This window comes from Paroedura picta, chromosome 3 (genome assembly GCF_049243985.1).
Source record: "Paroedura picta isolate Pp20150507F chromosome 3, Ppicta_v3.0, whole genome shotgun sequence".
Lineage (NCBI taxonomy): Eukaryota > Metazoa > Chordata > Lepidosauria > Squamata > Gekkonidae > Paroedura > Paroedura picta.
This window is the reverse complement of record NC_135371.1, coordinates 172,407,660-172,433,595: the sequence shown is the minus strand read 5'-3', so window position 1 is coordinate 172,433,595 and position 25,936 is coordinate 172,407,660. Positions and strand designations below refer to the sequence as shown.

At 55.9% G+C, this 25,936-nt stretch overlaps 1 protein-coding gene across 14 annotated transcripts in view; it reads left to right on the top strand.

The window, feature by feature from the left end:
• Positions 1-5,809: 5,809 nt before the first annotated feature.
• The window catches only part of PLXNB3 (plexin B3), an 81,045-nt gene continuing 60,918 nt past the window's right edge, over positions 5,810-25,936 (top strand). For 2 of the 14 annotated variants that reach the window (XM_077329614.1, XM_077329612.1), the window contains exons 1-5: positions 6,935-10,111; positions 10,392-10,511; positions 14,964-15,072; positions 18,508-19,605; positions 19,719-19,898. In XM_077329614.1, the coding sequence (XP_077185729.1) occupies positions 10,498-10,511; positions 14,964-15,072; positions 18,508-19,605; positions 19,719-19,898 (1,401 nt within the window). In that variant the 5' untranslated portion in view covers positions 6,935-10,111; positions 10,392-10,497. Of the gene's footprint in view, positions 5,991-6,532; positions 6,903-6,934; positions 10,112-10,382; positions 10,512-10,839; positions 11,006-14,963; positions 15,073-18,507; positions 19,606-19,718; positions 19,899-25,936 lie in introns of those variants that run through there. The other 12 variants (XM_077329616.1, XM_077329615.1, XM_077329620.1 and 9 more) reach the window with 12 other exon arrangements.

Sequence of the window (25,936 nt, the reverse complement as noted above, 5' to 3'; positions counted from 1 at the left end):
GACTGGAAGCCGCCTTGAGAGTCAAAGCCTGCAGGCCGGGCGGCAAACCTCCCCAAAGCTGAATCATCCCAGCCTCTTCCCCATTCCCCGTTTGGCCTTCTATCCCGTGGGCAGAGGAGCTTGCCAGAAGGCAAGAAGCTGGCCTCCTCTTCCCTTTGCAGGCTGCCGAGTCCGTGCCGCATGGGATGGCCAGGACTCCCGGAATGGCCGCCAAGGAGGGTGGCACTTTGCAAATTGCATCCCAGCGGCGAATCTTGGAAAGCTGAGGCTGGAACGAGGCTTCTGCTGAGGCAGCACAATCCTTAATAATCCTTAATTATAGGGCGGAAAGAGCCTTCGTACCTGCTGAGACTGTCCTTTGCCCTGGAAGGAGGGTGTCTTGTTCCTGAACGTTATGGAAGAATTACGTCCCAAAGATTTATTTTATCGGCCGCAGGGCATGCACGTTATGTAGCCGGGAGCTCCTGAGATTGGCCAGCAGCCAGGCAAGAGGTGTCCGGAGGTGGTTTTCTGTTGCCTGGCCACACATCACGACCCCGGTGTTCCTCAGGGGTCACCCATCCAAGGGTTAGCCAGAGACGACCCTGCCTAGCTTCTGGGGTCTGACGGATTCAGGTGTGTTTGGGGCAATCCAGGCCGGGTCATGAAGGAAGTAAATGGAGGGGATCCGATCCAGAGCCGGCATCGACCGAGTGTTTGGGCAGATCGGGAGGCCGGATGACCTCAGTAGGGCCCTCTGCTGGGGGAGACGGATAGATCATCGCAGACTTCAAGACTCAGCTCCTGGCTCGGAATATGGACTTCAAAGGCCAAGGCCCAAAATGCGAGAAACTGGTCTCATCCCAGCCCTGTACGTTTTACGGTGATTGAGTGGGCCTTGCCAAATGCAGCTGGCGTGGCCCAAGCCATCTGGGCTTGTTTTCTCCTTTCTGTGGGGTGATGAAGGTGGTTGCTCCAGGTTGGGAAGTAAGTGGAGGTTTGGGGGGGGGGGAGTCTGAGAATGTCGGAGCTGGAATTCCAGGGGATCCCCAGGCCCCACCTGGAGGCTGGCATCCCTGACCCTCAGTGGGGTCCAAGGCCACAGAGTCCACCCTCCCAAGCAGCCCTTTCCTCCAGGGGAACTGATCTCTGCAGTCTGGAGAGGAGCTGGAATTCCAGGGGATCCCCAGGCCCCACCTGGAGGCTGGCATCCCTGACCCTCAGTGGGGTCCAAGGCCACAGAGTCCCCCCTCCCAAGCAGCCCTTTCCTCCAGGGGAACTGATCTCTGCAGTCTGGAGAGGAGCTGGAATTCCAGGGCATCCCCAGGCCCCACCTGGAGGCTGGCATCCCTGACCCTCAGTGGGGTCCAAGGCCACAGAGTCCCCCCTCCCAAGCAGCCCTTTCCTCCAGGGGAACTGATCTCTGCAGTCTGGAGAGGAGCTGGAATTCCGGGGGATCCCCAGGCCCCACCTGGAGGCTGGCATCCCTGACCCTCAGTGGGGTCCAAGGCCACAGAGTCCCCCCTCCCAAGCAGCCCTTTCCTCCAGGGGAACTGATCTCTGCAGTCTGGAGAGGAGCTGGAATTCCGGGGGATCCCCAGGCCCCACCTGGAGGCTGGCATCCCTGACCCTCAGTGGGGTCCAAGGCCACAGAGTCCCCCTCCCAAGCAGCCCTTTCCTCCAGGGGAACTGATCTCTGCAGTCTGGAGAGGAGCTGGAATTCCGGGGGATCCCCAGGCCCCACCTGGAGGCTGGCATCCCTGACCCTCAGTGGGGTCCCAGGCCCCAGAGTCCCCCCTCCCAAGCAGCCCTTTCCTCCAGGGGAACTGATCTCTGCAGTCTGGAGAGGAGCTGGAATTCCAGGGGATCCCCAGGCCCCACCTGGAGGCTGGCATCCCTGACCCTCAGTGGGGTCCAAGGCCACAGAGTCCCCCTCCCAAGCAGCCCTTTCCTCCAGGACACCTGATCTCTGCAGTCTGGAGAGGAGCTGGAATTCCGGGGGATCCCCAGGCCCCACCTGGAGGCTGGCATCCCTGACCCTCAGTGGGGTCCAGGGCCACAGAGTCCCCCCTCCCAAGCAGCCCTTTTCTCCAGGGGAACTGATCTCTGCAGTCTGGCGAGGAGCTGGAATTCCAGGGGATCCCCAGGCCCCACCTGGATGCTGGCATCCCTGACCCTCCATGGGGCCCAAGGCCACAGAGTCCCCCTCCCAAGCAGCCCTTTCCTCCAGGGGAACTGATCTCTGCAGTCTGGAGAGGAGCTGGAATTCCAGGGGATCCCCAGGCCCCACCTGGAGGCTGGCATCCCTGACCCTCAGTGGGGTCCAAGGCCACAGAGTCCCCCCTCCCAAGCAGCCCTTTCCTCCAGGGGAACTGATCTCTGCAGTCTGGAGAGGAGCTGGAATTCCAGGGGATCCCCAGGCCCCACCTGGGGGCTGGCATCCCTGACCCTCCGTGGGGTCCAAGGCCACAGAGGCCCCCCGCTCTGAAGCCCCCTCCATTTCCTGTCCATCAGAGGTCAAGATGGGTGGCTGTGTTTGCCTGTCTGTATCAGTAGAGAAAGAGTCCAGTAGCACCTTAAGGACTAATAAGATTTATGGGATGAGGTGAGTCACTGCTCACTAAGGTGCGTGTCCATCTGTCCTTGAATCTTGGAGAGTAGGGTGTCGTGTCTACTGATGCTGAATATCAACAGCAGGCAAATCATAACAGCAGGTGAATCGCACAAGGAGTGACTCTAGAAGTGACTGCTGGATCGCGTTTGATAATGAAGCTCAAGACAAGGCATCCTCCTGGACTGGATCAAGACCTTGGTTTTCTGTCTCAGGACAAATACTGATTTCTCCACACCTACTCCTCCTCGCCAGATCACACCTAATCCAATCCCACTCTCTAATGTCCTTAACCTGCTATTTCGTCATTTGGCATCTAAAATCAAGCCACTCTCTGAGACATAAGGGCATATGAATCGGAAGAAATGAGCCATTCCTCATAAAAGCTCCTCCCCCGCCACAAATATTGTTATTCTTGAAGGTTCTCCTGAACTCTTGCTTTTTCCTACTGTCCATCAAAGCAGTTAACAACACTGTCAGTGACCCCCCCAAAAAAAACAGACAGCGGGAGTTTCCTTAATTCAGCTGCTGAGTCCAGCAATACCTTCACATGATATTGCGTGTCAGACTTACTGGCACAGCTGGAAGAGGCAGATATTTCCTGTCAAGTTTATTTAAGGATGTGCTGAGCTCTGGAGTTCCTGTTTAGGTTACGGTCTTCCTCTTAGACCTCACATGATGTCTGAGGGCTTCCTGAAAAGATCCCCAGACCTGGGTTTTAGCTGCAAAAAGCTGCTACAGAGACAGCAAGGGACACAGACCGAATATGGCCCATGTCCCGAAACTTTTTAAGCCTGTGGAGCCCTCCAAATTTTGATGGGGCTGGGGGGGACAATGACAGACAAACTACAAAATGGCTGCCTTGGGAGACGGGACTGGCAAGGAAATGGCTGCCAGAGTAGGCGGACTTAAAGAACAAAATCACTTGATTTTGTAAAGAAGAGAGGAGAGGGAGAGAAGCCCAACAGTCTAACTGACTAATTATTAGACGCAGCTGGGTTGCCGGGTGGGTCTGAAGTAGCAGAACAAAATGTGAGTCCCAAGGCACCTTTAAGACCAACAAAGTTTTATTCAAGGCATGCACACGAAAGCTCACACCTTGAATAAAACTCTGTTGGTCTTAAAGGATCCTTTGGACTCACGTTTTGCTTGAATAACGGTTGTTAGAAAGGGCCACGAGAGCCCAGCACAATCTCCTCTCTTTCTGCCCTCCTTCTCACAATCCCAGAAGCTGCCATGCCATCTGTGGGATCATATCACCAGCACTGGCGCCATCATGGACACAAGCAACAGTCTGATATTATGCTCATTGGGCAAGAAGGCCCACGTAAACGAGCACAGTAGAACTGCCGGACCCACATGTACAAACCAGCCTGGGGGGTGGGGGGTGGATTTGCAGCGACACCAAGACTGGCATGTAGGATGTGGATACTGCACATGAGCAGAATGGCTCCTAAATGGCTTAGCAGGATGCAACCTCCCTGCGGAGGAAAGCCAAAGCCAACTTCTCTGAGACGGGCTGTAGATTGCCAAAGCTGGTTTTTGTGAAAGGAAAGGCCAGTCAACAAGGGGAGCACCATCAAGATCAACGAGGGGTAGTCAAACCGCGGCCCTCCAGATGTCCATGGACTACAATTCCCAGAAGCCCCTGCCAGCGAATGCTGGCAGGGGCTTCTGGGAATTGTAGTCCATGGACATCTGGAGGGCCGCAGTTCGACTACCCCTGGCCTATGCTTTCGTGTGCATGCCTAGAATAAAACTTCATTGCCTTTAAAAGCGTCCCAGGATTCAAACTCAACCCCAGAATTGATCAACGTTCACACCAACCCCAGAATTGATCGACGTTGATTTCAGCAGGGCCTTTCCAGAGTCAGAGACGCCTTCATCAGATGGGGGGCAGGAAATGGGGGCGGGCCCTGCAGAGATTGCAAAGATTAAACCAAGATCCAGTTCAAAGAGAGACCCCCTGCAGGAGGTGTGAGACTCAGAAGGGACCCCAGAGCAAATGCAGGATGTCAAAGGCCAGCAAGACGGATGCATGGTGGGACACGTGAGATACAGGGTTGCCACCTGCCAGGGGGTGGCTGGCAGGGTGGCCAGCTCTGGGGTGAGAAATAGGTGGAGACTTTGGGGGTGGAATCGGGAATGGGTGAGATTTGGGGCAAGGAGGGACCTCAGAGGAGTTGAATGCTATGGAGTCCCCCCTCCAAAGCTGTCATTTCTCTCCGGGGAACTGAACTCTATTGCCGGGAGACGAGTTGTAATTCCAGGGATCTCCAGGTTCCACCTGGAGTCTGGCATCCGAAGTGATTGGCGATCTCCTGGCTTCGGCCCACGGCTTTTGGCTGCTTTGCAAGGAAGTTTCTTTGGCGTGCTATCCCATCAAATCCCCCCCCCCAACCTTGCCCTCCTCAGCTGACCCCCCCCCAAATCTCCACGTATTTCCCAACCTGGGCCTGGCAACCCTAGTGAGATATTAGCCCTTCTGGTGAACAGGGAACCCCAGATTTCTGTTAAGTCCTTCATTCTTTCATTGCCGTGAATGTGTGAATGGGCTGGATTTGTGAATGAATTCTATTTCAGCCCAAGGCTACCTACAGAGTTATTTCGGAGGGAGAGTGATCAAGATGGGTAGAGTTAATCGACTGCATTTATTAACAGCCACTCTCAGACCAGCTGGCTCACGGAGGTTGCCACAAAGTAAAAACAGCACACAAACATCATGAAGTGACAATAATAGCCATTTCCGAAAACAACCCTCCCCAAAATTCATAGAGTTGGTTTTGATGCCCCACATTTCACTACCCAAAGAGCCTCAGAGCCGATGACAGCCGACTTCCCTTCCTCTCCCCACAACAGACAGACACCCTGGGGAGGTGGGTGAGACTGAGAGAGCCCCGATAGAAATGTCCTGGGTGAACTTCTCTAAGAGAACTGGGACTGGCCCAAGGTCTCCCAGCTGGCTGCATGTGGAGGAGCAGGGAATCCAACCCTGCTCTCCATCTTAACCACACCACGTTGGTTCCCAGTTTCCCCAGGAGAAAAGGGCAGGGTTGAAGGGGGCGTTTTGCCCACCCTGGTGGGCCTCCCCAGCGCCCCCCCCCCCGCAAAAAGAACCCTGCAGGCGTTTCCCGAGCAGGAGTTGGCAAGGCGCTCCGACGCCGCGCCCTGCACTGGGCCGGGCTTGGCGCGCTGCGGCCTACAGAGGGCGCCCTCGAGCCGGCGTTGCCGGCCGGCCCGCCCGCCCGGGGGCTTTGGGAGGGGGCGGGCTGGGCTGGGCTGGGCTGGGCTCGGCGGGCAGCCGCTCCGGCGGAGTTGGCAGCGGTGCATTGTGGGCGAGCAGCCGGGCTGCCGCCGCGGGCTGGAAGCAGCGCGTCGTCCCGAACTCGGGGCCGGCCAGGTAAGGGGCAGAGCGGCGGCGGGGGGTGGCAGCGGAGGGGTGCGCCCGACCCCCTGAGCTCCCGGCCGGGAGATGGAGCCCCGCCGTCCCTTTGCAGAGCGCGCCCCGCTCCGGTGCCCGCCTGCAAAACTCACGGCTCCCCGCCCCCCCCAAACCCCGACCCTTTGCTCGTCCCCCTTTTGCCGTGGCAGCGCCCCTCTCGGCTACTTTCCCCACCCCTATAGGCATGCCAACTCCCGGCGGGGGCGGGAGACCTCCCGGAATCCCCGCTGATGGCCAGATCGCGGAGGACATGGGCAGGGTGGGCCCGCTTCCCTCCCGCCTGCACCCCACCTCCCGGGATTCCCCATCCCGGACTCGGCCAGCCAGCCTGCTCTCCGGTCGGGCGCCGCGTTCTCACGCCTCCGCCCGCCCTTCTTTGTACGCCAAAAGGAAAGAAAGTCTTTCATCTGTGCAGGGAGGGGCGGCGGCGGGGAGGGGGAGAGCTTGGAAGGGGGGGGGGTTCCAAGGGGGGCTCTTGGAGGGCTGGTTCTCCTCTCCCCATCGGTCCTTTCCCGCGATCCCGCAGGTTCTTGGGCGGAGCGGGGGCTTTGTGTGCGTCCGGCCGCGCCTGGGAACAGGTGGAGGTGCGGGGCGGGGGCGGGGAGGTGTTTGCGCCGCACAGGTGAGCCGCAGCCTCGGCCCGACGACCCGTGGTGCGCTCCCGGACGGAAGACGCCTTTGGGTCCCGCTGGATCTCCCACCCCGGGGTGCTGCTTTCGCGGGACGGCTCTGGCCGCCTGGGTTCTTGTTTTTAGCTCTGAATGCAAAGGGTGCCTTCGGTTGGAGGGAAGGAAGGAATGAACTCCTTTGGGGTTTTGGATCCCTGCTTCTCCAGCAACTCCGGATTGGGTGCACACGAGACCGATTTGAGTGCGTGCGGGCCGGGGCTGTGGAGCCACCAGCGGGCAGGGTCTTTGCTCAGCCTTGGCAGCTTGCTGTCGGCCAAGCCTACCTCGCAGGGCTGTTTGTGAATGTCAGATGGAGGAGAGCGATGCGAACTGCTTTGGGCAGTTTGGGGGAAAAGGCGAAGTGTGAATGAAGCGGAAGAGGCTAATAATAATTGGTTTTTCTTCTTCCGTGCCTAGCTTGGGGTTGTGGTTAGAGCAGGGGTGTTTGTGTGTCAGCGTGGGGTTATTTCTCAGACGGGGTCAGACTGTCTTCTTAGAAGAGTTGGGTTTTATATCCCGCTTAGTCTCTTAAGTGGCTAACAATCGCCTTCCCTTCCTTTCCCCGCTACTAACACGCTGGGAGGTCGATGGGGCCGAGAGAGCTCTGACAGAACTATTCTGTGAGAACAGTTCTAACAGGACTGGGACTAGCCTACAGTCACCAGGCTGGCTGCATGGGGAGGAGTCAGGAATCAAACCCAGCTCGCCACTTTAGAAGCCGCTGCTCCTAAATATTGCACCAAGCTGCCCCTTTTGCAGCAAGATCTCTTCTTCTGGGTTTCGTCGCTGGCTCTGGTTCAGTTCTGCCTGGGGTTTGGTGCCAGAACCGATGACTGTGCCCCCTGAGCAAGTGCAGAGTGTGTTTTCCGTAGCATTGACAAATGAACCGCAGGGTAATGACAGAGTCCCCAAAAGTTGAGGATTAATGGGGAGGGGGGGCTGCCAAATCCGTGGGGAGTTTCTGGGTAGATTTGGACTCTAGCCTGCATTTTCTAGACATTTGGCAATTTCTCCGTCTCTGTACCAGACTGCAAAGAGGATGAGTTGGCATCCTGTAGCCCCCGTGGAAACTGCATTTGAAAGTCATGGCGAAGTAACCACAACTCTCAAAAGTATCTGCTCCTTTACTTTTGTTACACCCCAGCTTTCTCAGCTGGGAAACTGAGGCAGTTTACATCTTTCCCCTCTGTTTGACTCCTGCAACACCCCTGCGGAGTAGGTTAGTCTGAGAGTTCATGTGACTGGCCTCAGGTCCCCCAGTGAACCTTCTGTGGAGATTCACACTTGAGTCTCCTACATCCCAGTCTGACGCTCCAGCCTTTTTGCGTCTGTGAACATGTTTTGAATTCTGACATAGGGCAGTGGGCATAACAGCAGCACGGGGGCTGCAGGACGTGGAGCCAATCAAAAAAATCTGCGCTCTGGGTTATATGTAACTCAAATAGCACCTCATCAATGTTTCAGGCAGAAGTTATTGGTTAAAAGCTTGCCTTTCTTTTTGCACAGCCAGTCCTGAGCCATCCTGAGCAAACCCCCCATCTCATCCCCCTACCTTGGGGGGTACCAGAAAAGTACTTGGGGGGGGTACCGTGCTGCGGAACCCCTGTTCAAAGTGCTGTACATGTTAAGTGTATTGTCACCATACTGTAGTTGTGTATATAAGGATTCTTGGTACCTGAGTAGCTACTCCTTGGAGTAGGGTGCATTACTCCCTGGAGTAGGGTGAGCTACTCCCTGGAGTAGGATGAATTTTGAACCTGTATGTGGGGTGGGGGTCCTCATTCCCCTTTTGTCGTGGTCAGGCAAGCTGAACCGGTCCATAGGTTAAAAACAAAGCTAAACTGTTTGGGATGAGTCCCTTCACCCCGAATGCAATGGGGCGCCCCACCCTACCTTGTGCTGCAATCGGGCCGGGCTGGAGTTTGTTTGCAAGCTCCCCTGTGTGCTTTTCTCACGCCCGCTGTTTGTAAAGCTCGTTTTTATTTAAATGCAATCCTGACACATTCCAGCCACCTCGGCACAAACAAGAGAAATGCAGAAACGAAAGACTGCTGAGGTGCAGCGATGGAGGAGGAGGGGTTAGCGCGATCCACACCCGTGATTTGGAATTTGTCTGGGGCGTCCCGGCTTGGACGCCTTGTGCCAGTTTTGGAAAGTTGCTCCACAGAGGTGGGAATTCTCTTGGTGGTGGTTTTCTTCCCCCTTTTCTTCCTTTCCCCTCGTTTCTTAAAAGGGACTTGAGGATATGCAAGCTGTATTGCTTAAAGCAGGAGTGGCCGAACTGTGGCTCTCCAGAGGCCCGTGGACTACAATGACCATGAGCCCCTGCCAAGGCAGGGGCTTATGGTCATTGTAGTTCACGGGCCCCTGGAGAGCTACCGTTTGGCCACCTCTGGATATCTTGTTTGGAATTTTTAGATCTAGGCATTCCGGGACAGTCAAAACCAAAGGATTGGTCAACGTGACCAACAGGCAGGGTGGGGTGCCCCATTTCATTTTGGGTGAAGGGACTCATCCCAAACAGATTTTGTTTTTAACCTGAGCACGGTTCTCTCTTGCCCCGGCGGGACGGACCAGAACCAATGGGATGAAATTAATGCAAAAGAATATCCAACTAAACCTCCGGAAGAAGTTCCTGACAGTCAGAGCAGTTCCTCAGTGGAACAGGCTTCCTCAGGAGGTGGTGGGTTCTCCATCTTTGGACATTTTTAAACAGGGGCTGGAGAGCCATCTGGCGGAGAGGCTGATTCTGTGAAGGTTTGAGGGGGTAGCAGGTGACAGTGGAGGAGCGAGAGGGTTGTGAGTGTCCTGCATAGTGCAGGGGGTTGGACTAGATGACCCAGGAGGTCTCATCCAGCTTTGTGATTCTATGTTGTGTTCAGATGGGTCGCTGTGTCGGTCTGAAGGAGCAGAACAAAGTTTGAGTCCAGGGACACCTTGAAGGCCAACTGTTTCGTGCGCATGTACACTTCTGAGACACATACAAGTGTGTGTGCACACAAAAACATCAGCTCAGAATTGTTGGCCAGAAAAGGGGCCTTCAGACTCAATCTTGGTTAACCTGTCAAGTTGTGAGATTTGCTGAACGTGCCCGAGCGCTTTTGCAGTATTGGGGCTTAATGCCTTCGATCCGAGGCTCCCCCCTCACCCCGCCCTGGGTTCAAATCCCCACACTCTGAAGTCCTCAAGTGCCCCTGGGCCAGTCTTTCACGCTCAGCCTCGCAGGGTTGTTGTGAGGCGCCACGTGGAGGGAAAGGTGGGCTCGGAAAGCACTCCTTGTGTTGTAGGAGGGTTGCTTGGGGTGGGGAACCTTTTTGCCCTCCCTGCCCGTTCTCCTCTCGCTGCAGGGCAAGCCCCAGCAGGTTTAGCTGCCGGCAAGACGCACAGCGATTATCCTAACTACGGGTGTCTGTAAGTTGCTTCATCTTTTTCGAGACTGGGGAGGGGGGGTGCGCGCGCGCATGAGAGGTGTCCTTCCACATCAGAAGGCCGCCTCCCGCCTCCCCAGAGGCTGCGGGGCCCCGTGCATGCATGCTTAAGCTGCTGGATGGGGGAGAAGCGGCCGGGATGTGCCAAGATTGTCAAATCACATGACCCTAATCCGGTAGCCCTGTTGTTCTATGTGCAGGGGGGGGCGGGAGAGGGGGAGAGATTAGCGCCTGTCTAACCATAATGGGCCTGTTTACCGCAGGCCTGCAAGAACCGTTTATTGTCTGCCTGGATTATATAACAAACACAGCGATTATCTCCCGATTCTGAGTCTCCCTCGTCATGTGCAGAGTTTGGATTGCAGGCGCATGGATGCATCGCCGTAAGTTGGGGGGGGGGAGTCCCGTCGTAGACCGTCCGTTCTGGGGTCTCGCCTTCTCTGCTTCTAGGCATTCCTGCCACTGCGTGGGAGACCGACCGGCCCTCTTGCCCCCCCCCCCCGTGACCCTGTCTTCTCCCCACATCTGAGCATTCCTGTCCAGGTACTTCCAGGACTCCTGTTCCTCTTTTCTGGGACTTGCCCTAGTTCCCAGCCCCGCTCCCTGCTCTGGGTGGGGATTATCAGATGCCGCCCACGTTCTCTGGCCGGGTTGGGCAGGCTCTGCCACTGGCTTGTCCAGAACCGCAGCAGTCTTCCTCCCTCTTGCAAGGGACAGCCTGCTTTCCCACAGCTGCGGGCGTGTGCCGCCGACGCCATGCGTGTCTGCATGTTTCCGGGCCGACGGGCCAAAAAGCAGCGGCCGCGCTCGTAGGCTCTTGATCCAGGGTGGTTGATGCGGTCTCCTTCCTGTTTTGCCTTCACAACAGCCCTGTGAGGTAGGTCAGCGCGGCCGGAGCGTGCGGGCCAGCTTGGGATCCGAACCCGGATCTTACTTTGATGCTTTCCCCCGCTTTGCTGTTTGGCTACGGTGAAGCCGTATGTCCACAGCGAGCAAACTGTTCTTTGTGGCACGGTCCCCTGCGGTTGGCTGCGCTCCCCCTCACGTCTGCCCCACATTCCCCAGCCCTGTTTTGCTCCCTTCACGCTCTGACGGGCTTTGACACCCTCTTTCAGTCCCTGGCGCCCCTCCCCGCCCCACAGCTCGGGACCTAGAAAGGGAACCAAAAGCCGCCTTCGGTTTCCCCGGAATGTTTCTGCTCCGACTTTGGGCGACGGGATCGGGAGGGCAGCGTGCCGGGGCAGGTGCCCGCCTGCAGGTTGTCGGACCAACTTTGGCGCTGCCAGGGTTAAGCGTGCCAGTGACGAAGCTCCAAGATCTGCAGGCTCTCTCCCCCCCCCCCCCTACACTCTTATCAGGGCTGGCTCTGTCCCTGCCCCTCCGCGAGACAAAGGGGGCATTCAACAGCCCTGGGGTTGGCATGGCCCTCCCCGCACTCGCTTTCCGCTGTGGGGGCGGTGGCGCTGGGTGCCTGCCAGGGAACACCAGCTTCTTGCTGACCCCGGGTCTGGCCGGCCCTTTGGCCGTTCAGGGAGGTCTCCTTGCAGGCCAAGGCCTGGCCGCGGGCACTGGGGGGTGGTGGTGGAGGAGACAGTGGAAACATGTAACAGAGGATGGCATTGAGGCCGAAGAAGGGGTTGGGTTGCGGGGTCTGCCACGGGGCGGAGAAACAGGTGGGGCCAGGTTTCAGGGAGGGGGGGGAGGTCTAGCTGGAGCAACGCTCCTTGCCTCTTTATTTACTTTATCTAAATCCCACCTTTTACTCGCTTACGTCGTCCCCCTCGCCTCCTTCACAGCCACCCTGCGAGGTAGGCCAGGCGGAGAGTGAGCGTGTGCGTGACCTGCCGAAGGTCACTCAGCTGGCTTTGGTGGCAGGGGCGGGGGATTTGAAACTGGGTTTCCCAGAGCCTAAGTGGATGCTTTAACTGCCCAGGACGGAAAGGAGGAAAAATTATCACCCAGGCAAAAATCAGGGACCTCAAGAGGTCAACCTCAGGGAAATGAACTTGCTTTGATTGGGGACTGTTTTTGAAACCTTAGAACAGGGGTAGTCAAACTGCGGCCCTCCAGAGGTCCATGGACTACATTTCCCATGAGCCCCTGCCAGCGAATGCTGGCAGGGGCTCATGGGAATTGTAGTCCATGGACCTCTGGAGGGCCGCAGTTTGACTACCCCTGCCTTAGAGGCTGCAAATAGTTCTATCAGGCCTTCTGCCTCACAGAATTGGTCCGTAGTTATATATCTATTGTACGCTGGTTTTATTGGACGCCTGACCATCAATAAAGGCGGTAACGCCGAAGCACATCTGGTCAGACGTGGGTCTTGATTTGGTTGAGGCTGTGCTAAAAGCCTGGGTTTTTTAACCCGATTAATAAATCCTGTTGGTGTATTTTTAAAATTACTTCCCAACCTGTTTAGGCTTAAGTTCCTTTCGCTGGTGCTGAACTTTTGACGTTTTCGGGGCTTTCACCGCTACGTGACGCTGGTTCTACATTTGACTCATGGGTACCTCTGGTTCCCTCTTCCCACATGTTCTTTCACAGAAATTAAACCGAAACTGACCCATGGCGTGAAGATCCATTGTTCACGACTGTATATAAATTGTTTTTTTTCCCGGGGTTTCTCAGTTCAGTTCTGCCTCTTAACTCACCATGCCTATCTTGCTCTTTTCCACTGCTCCAATCATATGAACGCTCTGTCTCGATCTACCCCGCAAGGCTGTTGTGCGGCTGGAGCCCCTCCTCCCGGCCGAGCTGCTTGCCCTGTGGCAACCCCTGTGAAAGGGTCATTCGAACCCCCAAAGGGCTCCCGACCCCCAGGTTGAGACCCACTGGCTCACAGGAGTGGCTCAGAATCAGTGAGCAGGTGTGAAAAGCACCCACAGTTAATAACCCTATTTTTTGGGGCTTGGGGGTGGGTGGGGAAGGGTCCTTTCCTGTCCCCATGGAGGCGAAATGTCCCGCAATAGCTTCTTGGAGCCAGCTCAGAAGATCGATGGCGTTTTAATGGGGACGTGTGGGCCGTAATGGCTGGTGGGGGGTGCATTAATTGCCTGAGGGTGTCCTGTGAGGATTAAGGATGGAGGGTGTGTGTGTGTGTGTGTGTGTGTGTCCTGGCACAGAGAGTGAGGCATGGAGTGGTAGGACAGGTCTCCAGTCGGCGTGGGCATTGTCTGCCAAGCTGCAGCTTTATCGGTGGGGTGGTGTCTGCCCATGCTCCAAAGATTGCCTTGGGTTCAGCCTTGTGTTCACTCTAGGCATGAGCCAGGGTAAAAAAAAGCCCACCCACCCCACCCAATCCACTGGGAAGCGTGACACAAGCACCGTCCAAATCAGTTGGGACTCTCTGAGATTCGGGTTGTGCAGGAGAGCTTCCTCGGGGGATCAGGCCCTGGGTGACGCAGGAAAGGGGGCTGCCCTTTCAGCATCCTGAAGCCTGAAGACGTCCTCGTGCTTCCGTTTGGGGGTGGGGAACGGAGGGAGGGTCGGTCGGTCCCGGAGATTTGCGGGTGGGAGCCTGGGGAGCGAGCTCAGGCCGGTTCGGTGCCAGGGAGCCCCTCCTCCCAAGCAGGGAATTAAAGCAATTGTTCTCTCAGTAGATTAAAAAAAATGATTTTGAGGTTTTTATGCTATGCCATTGTGAATGGTCAATTTGGGGAGGTTTCCGAACGCCGCCTAGAGTTTTGCAACCCCGGGAGAAGGTGAGTTGGGAGTTAGATTCTCCGTTGACTGGCCTTGTGACTCCCTGCTCCTTTTGTGGTGTAATCTGGAGAGCCGGGTTCAGTTCCTCCTCCTCCTCCACAGGCAGCCAGCTGGTTGACCCTGGGGCCAGTCTCAATTCTCTCAGAACTGTTCTTGTGCAGCAGTTCTCCTAGAGCTCTCCAGCCCCACCTAACTCACAAGGCATCCGTTGTGGGGAGAGGAAGGGAAAGGCATTTGTAAGCCGCTTTGAGACTCTTTCCAGTAGTGAAAAGCGGGGTACAAAGCCAACTCTGCTTCTTCCACGGCCAGGTGGTCAAGAGCGGCAGAGTCTGATTCCACCATCCTCCACATGCAGCCAGCTGGGTGGCCGTGGGCCAGCCGCTGTTCTCTGAGAACTGTTCTTAAAGAGCAGTTTTCTCCGAGCTCAGCCCCACCTACCTCACAGGATGTCTGTTGAGGGGAGAGGAAGGGAAAGGGGTTTGTAAGCCGTTTTGAGCCTCCTTCAGGTAGTGAAATCGGGGGCCGGATAACCTGCTCTTCTTCTTCTCCTCTTGGCACCACCCCAAATAGGTCCTTCAAGCCCAGCCATGTGCCCCCCCCGCTCTCTTCCTGCCCCTCCCTCCTGATCAGCCGCTCATCAATAACTCCAGAAGATGAGGGACTCCTCTGTCCGTCTGCCCTCCCGGGGTCCCAACCTGTGACAACCCCCCCTCCCTGCAGCTGTCAGATCAGCTGACGTGCCCCCCTGTGTTATGGGCACCGGCTGGCCTTCATTCTGCAGCCTCAGCCCCTCCTCTCCCCCTGCCCCATTTCTTTCACTCTCGGGAAGGAGGGTGCCGTGTGGGTGGGTGGGTGGCTTTTGAGCCCTCTTTCTCCACCAGACAACGGGCCCCTTGAGACCCTGTGAGGGTCTGCGATGGCACAGCCCGGGCAGGGAACAGTGGGGGCTTTGATCCGGCCGGGGTTGTGTGTGTGTTATCACAGCAGTCCTCGAGGCAGGCTCCAGTCGCCCTCTCCTCCTCTTCCCTCCCGACTCAGTCTCCTCTTCCCTCCCGACTCAGTCTCCTCTTCCCTTCCGACTCAGTCTCCTTTTCGCTTCTGACTCGGTCTCCCTTTTTTCCCTCCCCGTCCAGGGATGCCTGCGGAGCTGTCCTGCTGGATACAGCCATGCGGGAGCTGAAAGGCCCCACGAGCACCCGATGGGTGAGCCCCTGGAACGGCGCCGTCCAGGTCTGGGGAAGAGTACGTGGAAAGAATCTTGGGGGGGTGGGCTTGGTTGGGGGAGGGGGGGGTGAAATGTGGGGTTCAACAGCAGTGGGAGCAGGAGAGCAGCCAAGACTCCGGGGTTCAGGGTGCGAGGGGCTTTTCCTTCCATGGGCTTTAGGTTGGAGACCGATCTTGTGTGAACCTTTGCGGTTGGATCAGGAGCCCAGATTGTTTTCCCTGCCTTGTTTTCCTCGGCACCTGGGGTGGGCTTGGGGGGTGGGGAGGCCCCGGCGGCATCTTCTGTTTCTCCGCCAGCCCCACGCCTGTCCCATCCCCTGTGGGGGTCTCCCTCCCTCTTCTGCCCACAGGGATTTGGTGGCGTCGGCACCGTTGAGGGGTGTGCGCGCTTCGCTCCTTTCCAGCTGTTTCCAGGAGAGAAGGGAGGGGGGATAAGTCCCTCTGCTTCCCGCCCCCCTCGCCTGGGAGGCCGACGGGCTGGGAGGCCGACGGTTTGGTTCTCAGCCAAGAGCTTGCATGTCACCCTCCCTCCCCCAAACCCCAGGGCGCTCTCTGCTCTGGCAGGCAGTGGCTTTGCAGAGGTGCGGAGTTGTGTGTTGTGAGTATCTGGTGCATTGGGAGTTCCACCAGATGGGGGTGAGGGGGGGAAACGACACCCTCCCAGGCAGGGATCTCAGGCAGCCTCCGGCTCTGGGGGAATCGGTACAGAGTCGGTGGGGAAGGGCAACCTCTCAAGGCCGCCTCCTCGTGCTTCCTGAACGCGCATTGTCCCCCGTGCGCCCTTGGGTTGTGCCTGATGCTCCAAGTGCCTTCTCGCCGGTGTGCAGGGTGGGTTTGGGGCATGGGTGTTTCGGGTCCAGTAGATGCCAAGGTTCTCCTGGCCACCGCCGGGGAAGGCCAAACCCATGGAGCTGGATAATCAGTCTCCTGGCCTTTTTGAAAAGGCATTATTGACTTGTTAAGAAAAATTAAAAGTGCAGAACATTCAACCCCCTCGACGGAGGGTTCTCAGCTCTGGGTCGGGAAATAGCTGGAGACTTTGGGGGGCAGCCAGGAGAATTTGGGGTGGGCAGGGACAGTGGAACATAAGGCCACAGATCCCCCCTCCCAAGGAACCCTTTTCTCCAGGGGAACTGATCTCTGCAGTCTGGAGAGGAGCTGGAATTCCAGGGGATCCCCAGGCCCCACCTGGAGGCTGGCATCCCTGACCCTCAGTGGGGTCCAAGGCCCCAGAGTCCCCCCTCCCAAGCAGCCCTTTTCTCCAGGGGAACTGATCTCTGCAGTCTGGAGAGGAGCTGGAATTCCAGGGGATCCCCAGGCCCCACCTGGAGGCTGGCATCCCTGACCCTCAGTGGGGTCCAAGGCCACAGAGTCCCCCCTCCCAAGCAGCCCTTTCCTCCAGGGGAACTGATCTCTGCAGTCTGGAGAGGAGCTGGAATTCCAGGGGATCCCCAGGCCCCACCTGGAGGCTGGCATCCCTGACCCTCAGTGGGGTCCGAGGCCACAGAGTCCCCCTCCCAAGCAGCCCTTTTCTCCAGGGGAACTGATCTCTGCAGTCTGGAGAGGAGCTGGAATTCCAGGGGATCCCCAGGCCCCACCTGGAGGCTGGCATCCCTGACCCTCAGTGGGGTCCGAGGCCACAGAGTCCCCTTCCCAAGCAGCCCTTTTCTCCAGGGGAACTGATCTCTCCAGTCTGGAGAGGAGCTGGAATTCCAGGGGATCCCCAGGCCCCACCTGGAGGCTGGCATCCCTGACCCTCAGTGGGGTCCGAGGCCACAGAGTCCCCTTCCCAAGCAGCCCTTTTCTCCAGGGGAACTGATCTCTGCAGTCTGGAGGTGAACTTTAATTTTGGTCCCACTTGGAGGCTGGCATCCCTATCTCAATAATTGCATCCCCTCCCTTGCCTGCGGATCTGAGCTTTTCCCTTGAAAGGGGTTTCTTCCCTTGCCTCCTCTACGGATCCTTCTGGGCTTGCAGGCGAAACTGATAACAATGGAGCTGGGGGGTGGGGTGGGCCCGGGGCGCTGCCCATAAGCGCTTCCGCCTGCCGGCTTCTCCCCGCGGTGGCCACTCTCTCCCGCATCTGGCGTCTGAGCAGCGGCCTCGCCAAGGAAGTGGAATTAATTCCAGAGGGGGATGGGGAGGGGGGCTTAATCGCCTTCTTGCCGGCGCTAAATCCTAGTCGGGGTCAGCAAAGGGGAGGCGGGAATCGTCTCTAAGGACGACCCCAGTCTGTCTTCCCTTTTTGTACTGGTTGTAGGTCTTTAAGACAGGACAAAATGTGACATCCTGGAATCTGCTGAGGGGAAAGAGGGTGGTGGTGGACGGGCGTCCTCGTGAAGCATCCTTTTCCTGGGGGGTGGGATCCATGGCTGAGTCTGGGGGCTGGGATTTGAGAAGGGGCAAAGGAACAGGCAGCAAGGAGACATTGCTTCTCTGGGAGGGGAAAGAGAGGCCATCAGAGGCCTCCTGGTTCTCCGTGTGCTGCTAAGAATAATCGTACGCAAATGATACCCACCAAGGAAAATCACGCTCCGCAGTGGATTAGTCTAGCGCTACTATTGCTGTCTGTCTGATCGCTGGCTTGTAATCGCTGCTGGCCTTCAGAAATCTGGCTTTGCCCCTTAAATACGCATTGAGGATATTTTTTACCGGGGGGTCAAACAGTGGCTTTCTAGATGTCCGTGGACTACAAGTCCCATGAGCCCCTGCCACAGTTTGGCTAAAGGTAAAGGTATCCCCTGTGCAAGCACCGGGTCATGTCTGACCCTTGGGGTGACGCCCCTCCAGCGTTTTCATGGCAGACTCAATACGGGGTGGTTTGCCAGTGCCTTCCCCAGTCATTACCGTTTATCCCCCAGCAAGCTGGGTACTCATTTTACCGACCTCAGAAGGATGGAAGGCTGAGTCAACCTTGAGCCGGCTGCTGGGATCGAACTCCCAGCCTCATGGACAGACAGCTTCAGACAGCATATCGCTGCCTTACCACTCTGCACCACAAGAGGCTCTACAGTTTGGCTACCCCTGGCTTATACTAACATATGTGTGTAAAACACCGTCAGGTCACAGTGGCTTGGGAACAGCATTTCACGCAGTGGCCAGAACTCAGGTGTGGTCAGGAGTTCAACCAGCAGGGCCTGTACTCCAAACGCATTCCCACTGTGGCCCCCCAAGGACCAAGAGGGCAGAGCATGACTGCCCCAGACAGAGTGTACCGTGTGGCTAAGGGCCACTCGTGGACGTCTGCTCTTAGGAATGTCAGTGAAGCCATGGTGTACCAGGCCAATGGCCCATCCAGCCCAACACTCTGTATCACACAGTGGCCAAAACCCAGGGGCCATCTAGAGGTCCACCAGCGGGGCCAGAACTCCGGGCATTGCCAGATCCCTGAGAGCTCGTGCTTGAGTATTCTGTGTGATGCCGATGAACCGTCTTCTTTCTCCCTTTGTCCAGGATCCGGCCATGTCCCGAGGCCGACTGCTGCTCTCCCTCACGGTGGCGCTGACCCTCCTCCTGCCCCTGTGCCCGGCCGCCCGGCCCCCTGCCTACCTGTCCTTCTCGTCCCCCAACACCACCTTCAACCACCTGGCCCGAGACCGGGAGACGGGGACGCTGTACGTGGGTGCCGTCAACGCCTTGTTCCAGCTGAGTCCGGAGCTGGGGCTGGCGGAGCAGGTGGCCACCGGGCCGGCTGACGACAGCCCCGAGTGCCTTCCTTTCCGGGACCCTCGCGATTGCCCCCAGGCGCGGCCCACGGACAACACGAACAAGCTCCTGTTGCCCAACGAACGTGCCAAGGAGCTGGTGGTCTGCGGGCAGCTCTTCCAGGGGGTGTGCGAGAAGAGAGCCCTGGCCAACATCTCCAAAGTGCTGTACCGTCCGGAGGATCCCGGCGACAACCAGTTCGTGGCGGCCAACGAGCCACGGGTCTCCACGGTGGGCTTGGTGGGCCAGCACGCGGGCCGGGACCTGCTTTTCGTCGGGCGGGGGCTGACCGCCAAGCTCTCCGGCGGGATCCCGCCGTTCACCATCCGGCAGCTGGAAGGGCCCCAGGCCTTCTCCAACGAGGGCATGGGCAAGCTGGTGGTGGGCGACTTCTCGGACTACAACAACTCCTACGCCGGCGCCTTTGCTTCGGAGGGCTACGTCTACTTCCTGTTTTCCCGCCGAGGGGCCAAAGCCCAGATGGAGTACCGTGCCTACCTCTCTCGGAGCTGCATGGAGGACACCAACCTGTTCTCCTACGTGGAACTGCCCCTGAAGTGCCGGGACGCCAAAGGGCGGGTTTACAACCTGGCTCGGGCCATGCATTTGGCCTCCGGCTTCCCAGGGGTAGGGGCGACGCTCTTTGTGGTCCTGGCCGCCGGGCAGGGCTCTACCGCTTCCCCGACGGTCCAGACGGCGCTGTGCGCGTACGGCCTGAGCGAGGTCAACGGCGCCGTGGAGCGGACGCGGCGTCTGTGCTACACCTCGGCCGGGAAGGGCCCCGCCGGGAAGGAGGAGGCGGCCATCGAGTACGGCGTGACGTCGAAATGCAACTCGCTCCCCAAGGTGAGAGCCGGCAGCTCTTGCAGTCTGTCTTTTCCGGACTGAGGAGCTGATGGGGACGGCGGCTGAGTACCAGACTTTCCGCCGTCATCTTGCTTGTGTGTTTTCCCGTCCAGGAGTCCCCTGAGATTTACCCCTGTGGCGACGAACACACTCCGAGCCCCATTGCCAGCCGGGTGCCGCTGGTGGCTGAAGCTCTGCTGAGCACCGTACCGAGGCTGACGGCAGTGACGGCCATGGTGGAAGCGGGCCATACGATCGCCTTCCTTGGGGACGGCATGGGGCGGTTGCATAAGGTAACGGAAGGCTCTTTGTGTGTGTATTTAGCCATCCGCTGTTTTTGCCGTACATGAAGATCGTGCCGGGGTTTCTCTGTGCTTTTGTTTGGGAGAAGGTGGTGGCTTTCGTGTGTGTAGGCATGTGTGCCGCTTTTCCCCCTATTGTTTATATTTTTTTAATCTCTGTTATTAATTAACTAGAATCATAGAGTTGGAAGGGGCCATACAGGCCATCTAGTCCAACCCCCTGCTCAACGCAGGATCAGCCCTAACCATCCTAGGGCAAAGCCCATTGCATTTAGGAATACAAATTGGATTGGGGGTGGGTGGGAGAACTCTGCAGATGGCCTCCCTCTCTCCCCAGGACCTGGAAAGGCTGGAGGCTGGAGGCCCCCGGGCAGGGGCAGCTCTCACGCAGAAGGGATCTGCAGCCTCCGAGCCTCGGAGGGAAGTGTAAGGAGGAGGAGGGAGTGGGGGCGGAAGGTGATTGGCTGGCCGCTGGACAGACAGGCAAGCCGGTTGGAGGAGGAGGCTCTCAGGGGAGGGACAGTGGCCCTGAGTGGGTGTTAAGCGCTGAGTGGCAGTTAAGCCATGAGACCAGCTCCTCCTCCAAGCCCTTACCAGAAATATTAAGTGGAGGAGATTTTTGATAACCTGAACCCTACTCCTATCCTTCTGGATCTTTTGCACACCCTGCAGAGCCAGCGTGGCATAGTGGTTCAAAAGGGGCAGACTCTCATCTTGATTTCCCACTCTTCCTCACGCAGTCAGCTTGGTGATCTTGGGCTAGCCACAGTTCTCTTAGAGCTTGCATAGCACTTCTCTCGTTACTACAGTTGTCTATGGTAGGGGAAGGAAGGAAAAGGTGTTTGTAAGATGCTTTGAATCTCCTTTGGGTAGAGAAAAGGGGAGCATAGAAAAGACATCTGGTTATCCCCAGATGTGGGGAGGTCGTAGGATTGCCAACTTCAGGTTGGAAATACCTGGGGGTTTGAGGGTGGAGCCTTGGAGAATGGGATTTAAATGGCTTTTGCAGCAGCCATTTTCTCTAGGAGACATGGAATTAATGCTTTATGTTGCCTGGAGTTCGGTTGTGATTCCAGGAGATCTCCAGCCCCTGGCTGGAGGTCGGCAGCCATAGAAAATTGGTTGTGAAAGAGTCACTCTGCACATGCTCAGAGGTGCTCTCTGTTTCTGGAAATTCGTACTGGAGGTTAGACCGGACTCCACTTCCTCTTGGAAAACTTCACACACTGCTTTCCTAGTGTAAAGCTTTTTTTGCTCCTCATACTCCACACCCAAAATCTCCAGGTATTTCCCAAACAAAAGCTGGCAACCCCACACCCAACAGTTAATCCGTTGAATTGTGTACTATTCTTTTTAAAAAAATTATCCCAGGCACCTTTGGGAGATATTGACGGAAGCATACAAGATCTCTACGGTTGTTTCCCCCATAAAAAAACCCAAACCATAAGCAGCATTTATTGCTGACGGATCATCGTGTTTAATATTATCGTTGTTTATTAGTTCTGGAATTCCCGAGTAGCGCGTAAGATCCCGTAGAAGGCATGGCCGCAGGTTCCAGCAACGGAAGTAAACTTGGAGAAGTGTGGGTTGGTTGCGTCTGGTGAAATCAGAAGCCGGTCTGGAGCGGAGCTTGGCTTCCGACAGTGTAGGAGTCCGATGCTTCCGTGTCCATTGTTGGAATATTTTCTCGGTCTCTCGGCTGGTTTTTTCTTTTCATTCAGTTGAGACCCATGACAATTCAAAGGGTGTGTGCATGTGTGCATGAAAAGGGAGGGGAACTGGCTTTGCTGGTGTCCTTTCCTTCTCCTTTTTGGCCTTCCAAATCAGGGGAGGAACAATCCCTCTTGTCCTTTTCGGTGTCGGGAGGACTTGTACCCAAAGGGTAAAGTATCCTTCCAGGGCAATTCTCCCTCCACCACCTTCCAGCCCCAGGATGAATAGAAGAAAGCAGCAGGCCTCTTTCTTCCCTTTAGCCGCCCCTGTTCCTAGTCTCCGGGAGCGGGACAGTGCCTTCCGCGCTCCAGCCAAATGAGGAGCTGGGTGCAATTTGTACCCAGTGTCAGCTTTTTGTAGTGGGGGCTTAACTGCCTGATACTTTTCTTTTGCAGCCTTTCTGAGGTGGTATCTCTGTTTTCTCCCGTTTCGGAGAGGTGCTGCGTCTCGGTCCGGCTCCTTTTCTGCAGGGACTCTAGGAAATGTCAGCTGGTTCACCTCCTCGCAGGGTTGCCCACTCTGGCTTGGGGAATTCTTGGAGATGTTGGGCGTGTTACCCAGGGAGGCCTCAGTGGGGTATAATTAGGGCCGCCACCTCTGTGTTGCAAAATAATTGGAGATTTTTTGGGGGGGTGGAGCCTGAGGAGGGCAGCGTTTGGGGAGAAGAGGCCCGCCGTGGGGTAAAATTCTACAGAGTTCACCTCCCAAAGTGGCCATTTTCTCCAGGTGTGACATGATCTCCAGCCGCCACCTGGAGGTTGGCATCCCTTAGTACAATACCGTAGTATCTACTAATAAAGGAGCCATTTTCCTAATCCCTGCCGTCTGGAGACCAGGGCTGAATCTGCACGGAACTTTTATTCCAATCCCAGGTCAATTCAGTCCCTGCAATCTACACTGAATGCGATTTAGATTTTCCCTCTGCAACAAGTGAGTGACCCTACCTTCCCCCCGCGATATCCTGGAGTGGATATAACCCTCGATATTTGAAAAATCGGCATGACTAAAGGTGCAGCTCTCTGCTTGTCCTGAATAACTTGCTGCCTCGAGCCTCCAAAGCTGAGGAAAAGTCCTGATTGGCCAGGGCGTCAGTTCAAAGGCTTCCTCGTTCCCAGGTCGCAAGGCTTTCCTTAAAGGGGAAGTCCTAACTTCTCTCGGCAGAGATTTGACTCTTGGATTTATTCCCCCTCTTCTGCTGTTTCCTATTCTCTCCCCTCACCTTCAAGAAAAGAAAGAGGCTCCTGCTGTGCTTTGCTCCCCCTCCCCCTTCTGGGCTTCCCCAATCAAGTGAAGAACACTTTTCTGTTTCAATGGGGAGGGGGGAGATAGAGGAAGACCCGAGTTCCAATCGATCCACAACAGAATAAACAAAATAAGTGCAGAATCAGCCCGGCTGTGATCTCCAGGCCCCACCTAGAGATTGGCGCTTCTCCTGACCTACTCCAATCTTTTCTCTTCCCTTTCTCTCATTTCCTCTTCCAGCAGATGCGATCACTTTTGCAGCCCAGCCCACAACCCCCTTTTTCCTGTGTGAGCCACTTCCCAATTTTATTTCTGGCCTCGTGCTGTTTCTGGCTCGGCGACCCCCCTTGCTCCTTGACAAATTGAGCAGCGGCTCGCGGAAGCTCCTCCCCTGCCCCAAATTTTGTTAGTCGGCAAAGGTGCTGCCGGACTCTGGCTCTTCTCAGTTTAAAACAGAGCTCTTTGTCTCCTGGGTCAATATTTCCCTTTTTCTCCCCCTTACGCCGGCGTGATGACGAATCCCCTTTTATCTCGGCATTCTCTTGCTCGCCATGCAAACATTCCCCCAAACCTGCCATCTTCAAACTTGTCTCCTTCTTCCTTTGGCGAATATGATCCTCCATGCCCCTTCCCCCCTTCCCGGAGTAGTGCATGTGGTTTTAGGGTGGGGATGGTGTGTGATTATCCCCCGTGTGTGTTTACAGTGCTCTTCCGAAGGCTTGAGGCCTTTCCAAAGCTCAACGTGATTCTCTCATGCACTCAGGCCCGATTGTAAGTTCAGAGCTTGCCGGGGCCTGTCTGTTTGATTTGTTCTGCGCTTCCGGAGTATTCTAGTCTGTTCCGGGGATTCTTTGCAAGATCCTGCCTCTCGTTCTCGTTGGGCACCCAAAATAGACTGGCTCCTTGCTCGAAATATCACAGAAATGGTTCTTCTCCCCCTGTTTCTTCCGTATCTCTCCGTGGCTCAAGGATTTTGGTTTCCCATCTTATCTCTTGGCTTCTTTCTGTGGTCTCGGGTTTTGCTGCCCTATTTTCCCCCTCTATCTTGTTCTAGCCCGGTTTCTCTTTTGTTTCTTTTTCTTAGCTGGATTCCATTTCCTTGCTACAATCTAGGTTGGGTTTTCCAGTTTCTTCACTCCTTGGCATCTTAGTATCGAGCTTCTCTGCTTTTCTCTCTTTCTGTTTTGTCCGCCGCCTTTGCTGATGTTCTTCTCTTTCAGAACTTCAGGTTATGGCTTCTGTTTCATGCCTCCAGTTTCGCTGCTCTGCCCCTGCATCTGCACCCTTCCTTTCTGGCCAATATCTGGGTAGGTCCCAGGTTCGATCCCTGGCATGACCAGGTAGAAGGACTAGTTGTAGGTGATATGGTAGACCAGTGGTTCTCCACCTTCCTAATCCTGTAACCCTTTAATACAGTTCCTCATGTTGTGGCGACTCCCAACCATAAAATTATACAAGAGTTCTTTCACAGAAATTAAAATCAAACTGACCAATGACATGAAGATCCCTTGTTCATGATTGTATATAAATTGTTTTTTCCCTGGGGTTTCTCAGTTCCATTCTGCCTCTTGTCCCACCATGCCGATCTTGCTCTTTTCTGCTGCTCCAGAGAGACGGATGCTTTATCTCGATCTACCCAACAAGGCTGTTGTGTGGATGGCGCCCCCCCTCCTGGCCAAGCTGCTTGGCCTGCCATGACCCCTGTGAAAGGGTCATTTGACACCCCCCAAAGGGGTCCTTACCCCCACGTTAAGAACCACTGTGATAGACCTTAGCCCAGGGGTAGTCAAACTGCGGCCCTCCAGATGTCCATAGACTACAATTCCCATGAGCCCCTGCCAGCATTCACTGGCAGGGGTTCATGGGAATTGGAGTCCATGGACATCTGGAGGGCTGCAGTTTGACTACCTCTGTCTTAGCCCAAGACCGTGGAGAGTCACTACCAATCTGAGTAGAACAGGGGTGGCTAAACTTTTGACATCGACGGACCACAATTCCCATGAGACCCTGCCAGCAGGGCATTGCAGTCCATGGAGGTCTTGAGAGCCTCAATTTGGCCACCCCTGGAGTGGACATTGCTGACTTTGGCGGACCAAGGATCTGATTCTGTATAAGTCACCTTCAGATAGTTTTGTGTATGAAGGAATGTCTTACAGAAGGGGCTGGGGCTTAGTGGCAGAGCCTGAAGTTTGCATGCAGAAGGCCCCAGGTTCAATCCCCGGGTGACTCCAGTTATTATTATATTATTATATTTCGATTTAAAAGGACCAGTCAACAGAATGCATCATCATAGGTTCCAGTGATAGAAATAAACTTGGAGAAGTGTGGGTTGGTTGCGTCTGGTGAAATCAGAAGCTGGTCTGGAGCGGAACTTGGCTTCCGACAGTGTAGGAGTCCGAAGCTTCAGTGTCCATTGTTGGAATATTTTCTCGGTCTCTCGGCTTGTTTTTTCTTTTTGTTCAGTTGAGACCCATGACAATTCAAAGGGTGTGTGCGTGTGTGCATGAAAAGGGAGGGGAACTGGCTTTGCTGGTGTCCTTTCCTTCTCCTTTTTGGCCTTCCAAATCAGGGGAGGAACAATCCCTCTTGTCCTTTTCGGTGTCGGGAGGACTTGTACCCAAAGGGACTTGTATCCTTCCAGGGCAATTCTCCCTCCACCGCCTTCCAGCCCCAGGATGAATAGAAGGAAGCAGCAGGCCTCTTTCTTCCCATTAGCCGCCCCTGTTCCTAGTCTCCGGGAGCGGGACGGAGCTTTACACGCTCCAGCCAAATGAGGAGCTGGGTGCAATTTGTTCCCAGTATCAGCTTTTTGTGGTGGGGGCTTAACTGCCTGATATTTTTCTTTGCAGCCTTTCTGAGTAAACCGTGTTCGCTTTGATGGACCAAGTTTCTGATTTAGTAGAAGGCAGTTTCATGTATTTAGGCAGAATCTGAAAAATATGTTTCTTTTTGGCAGTTTTGCAGCTCTAATTCTGTCCCTTTGCCTTCCTCTCTTTCGTAGCCTGTCCCCTTTCCGAATTCTGTGTCCTCAGAATATGGACTGGATTTGTCCTTTTAAACTTTGTTTTTGCTTG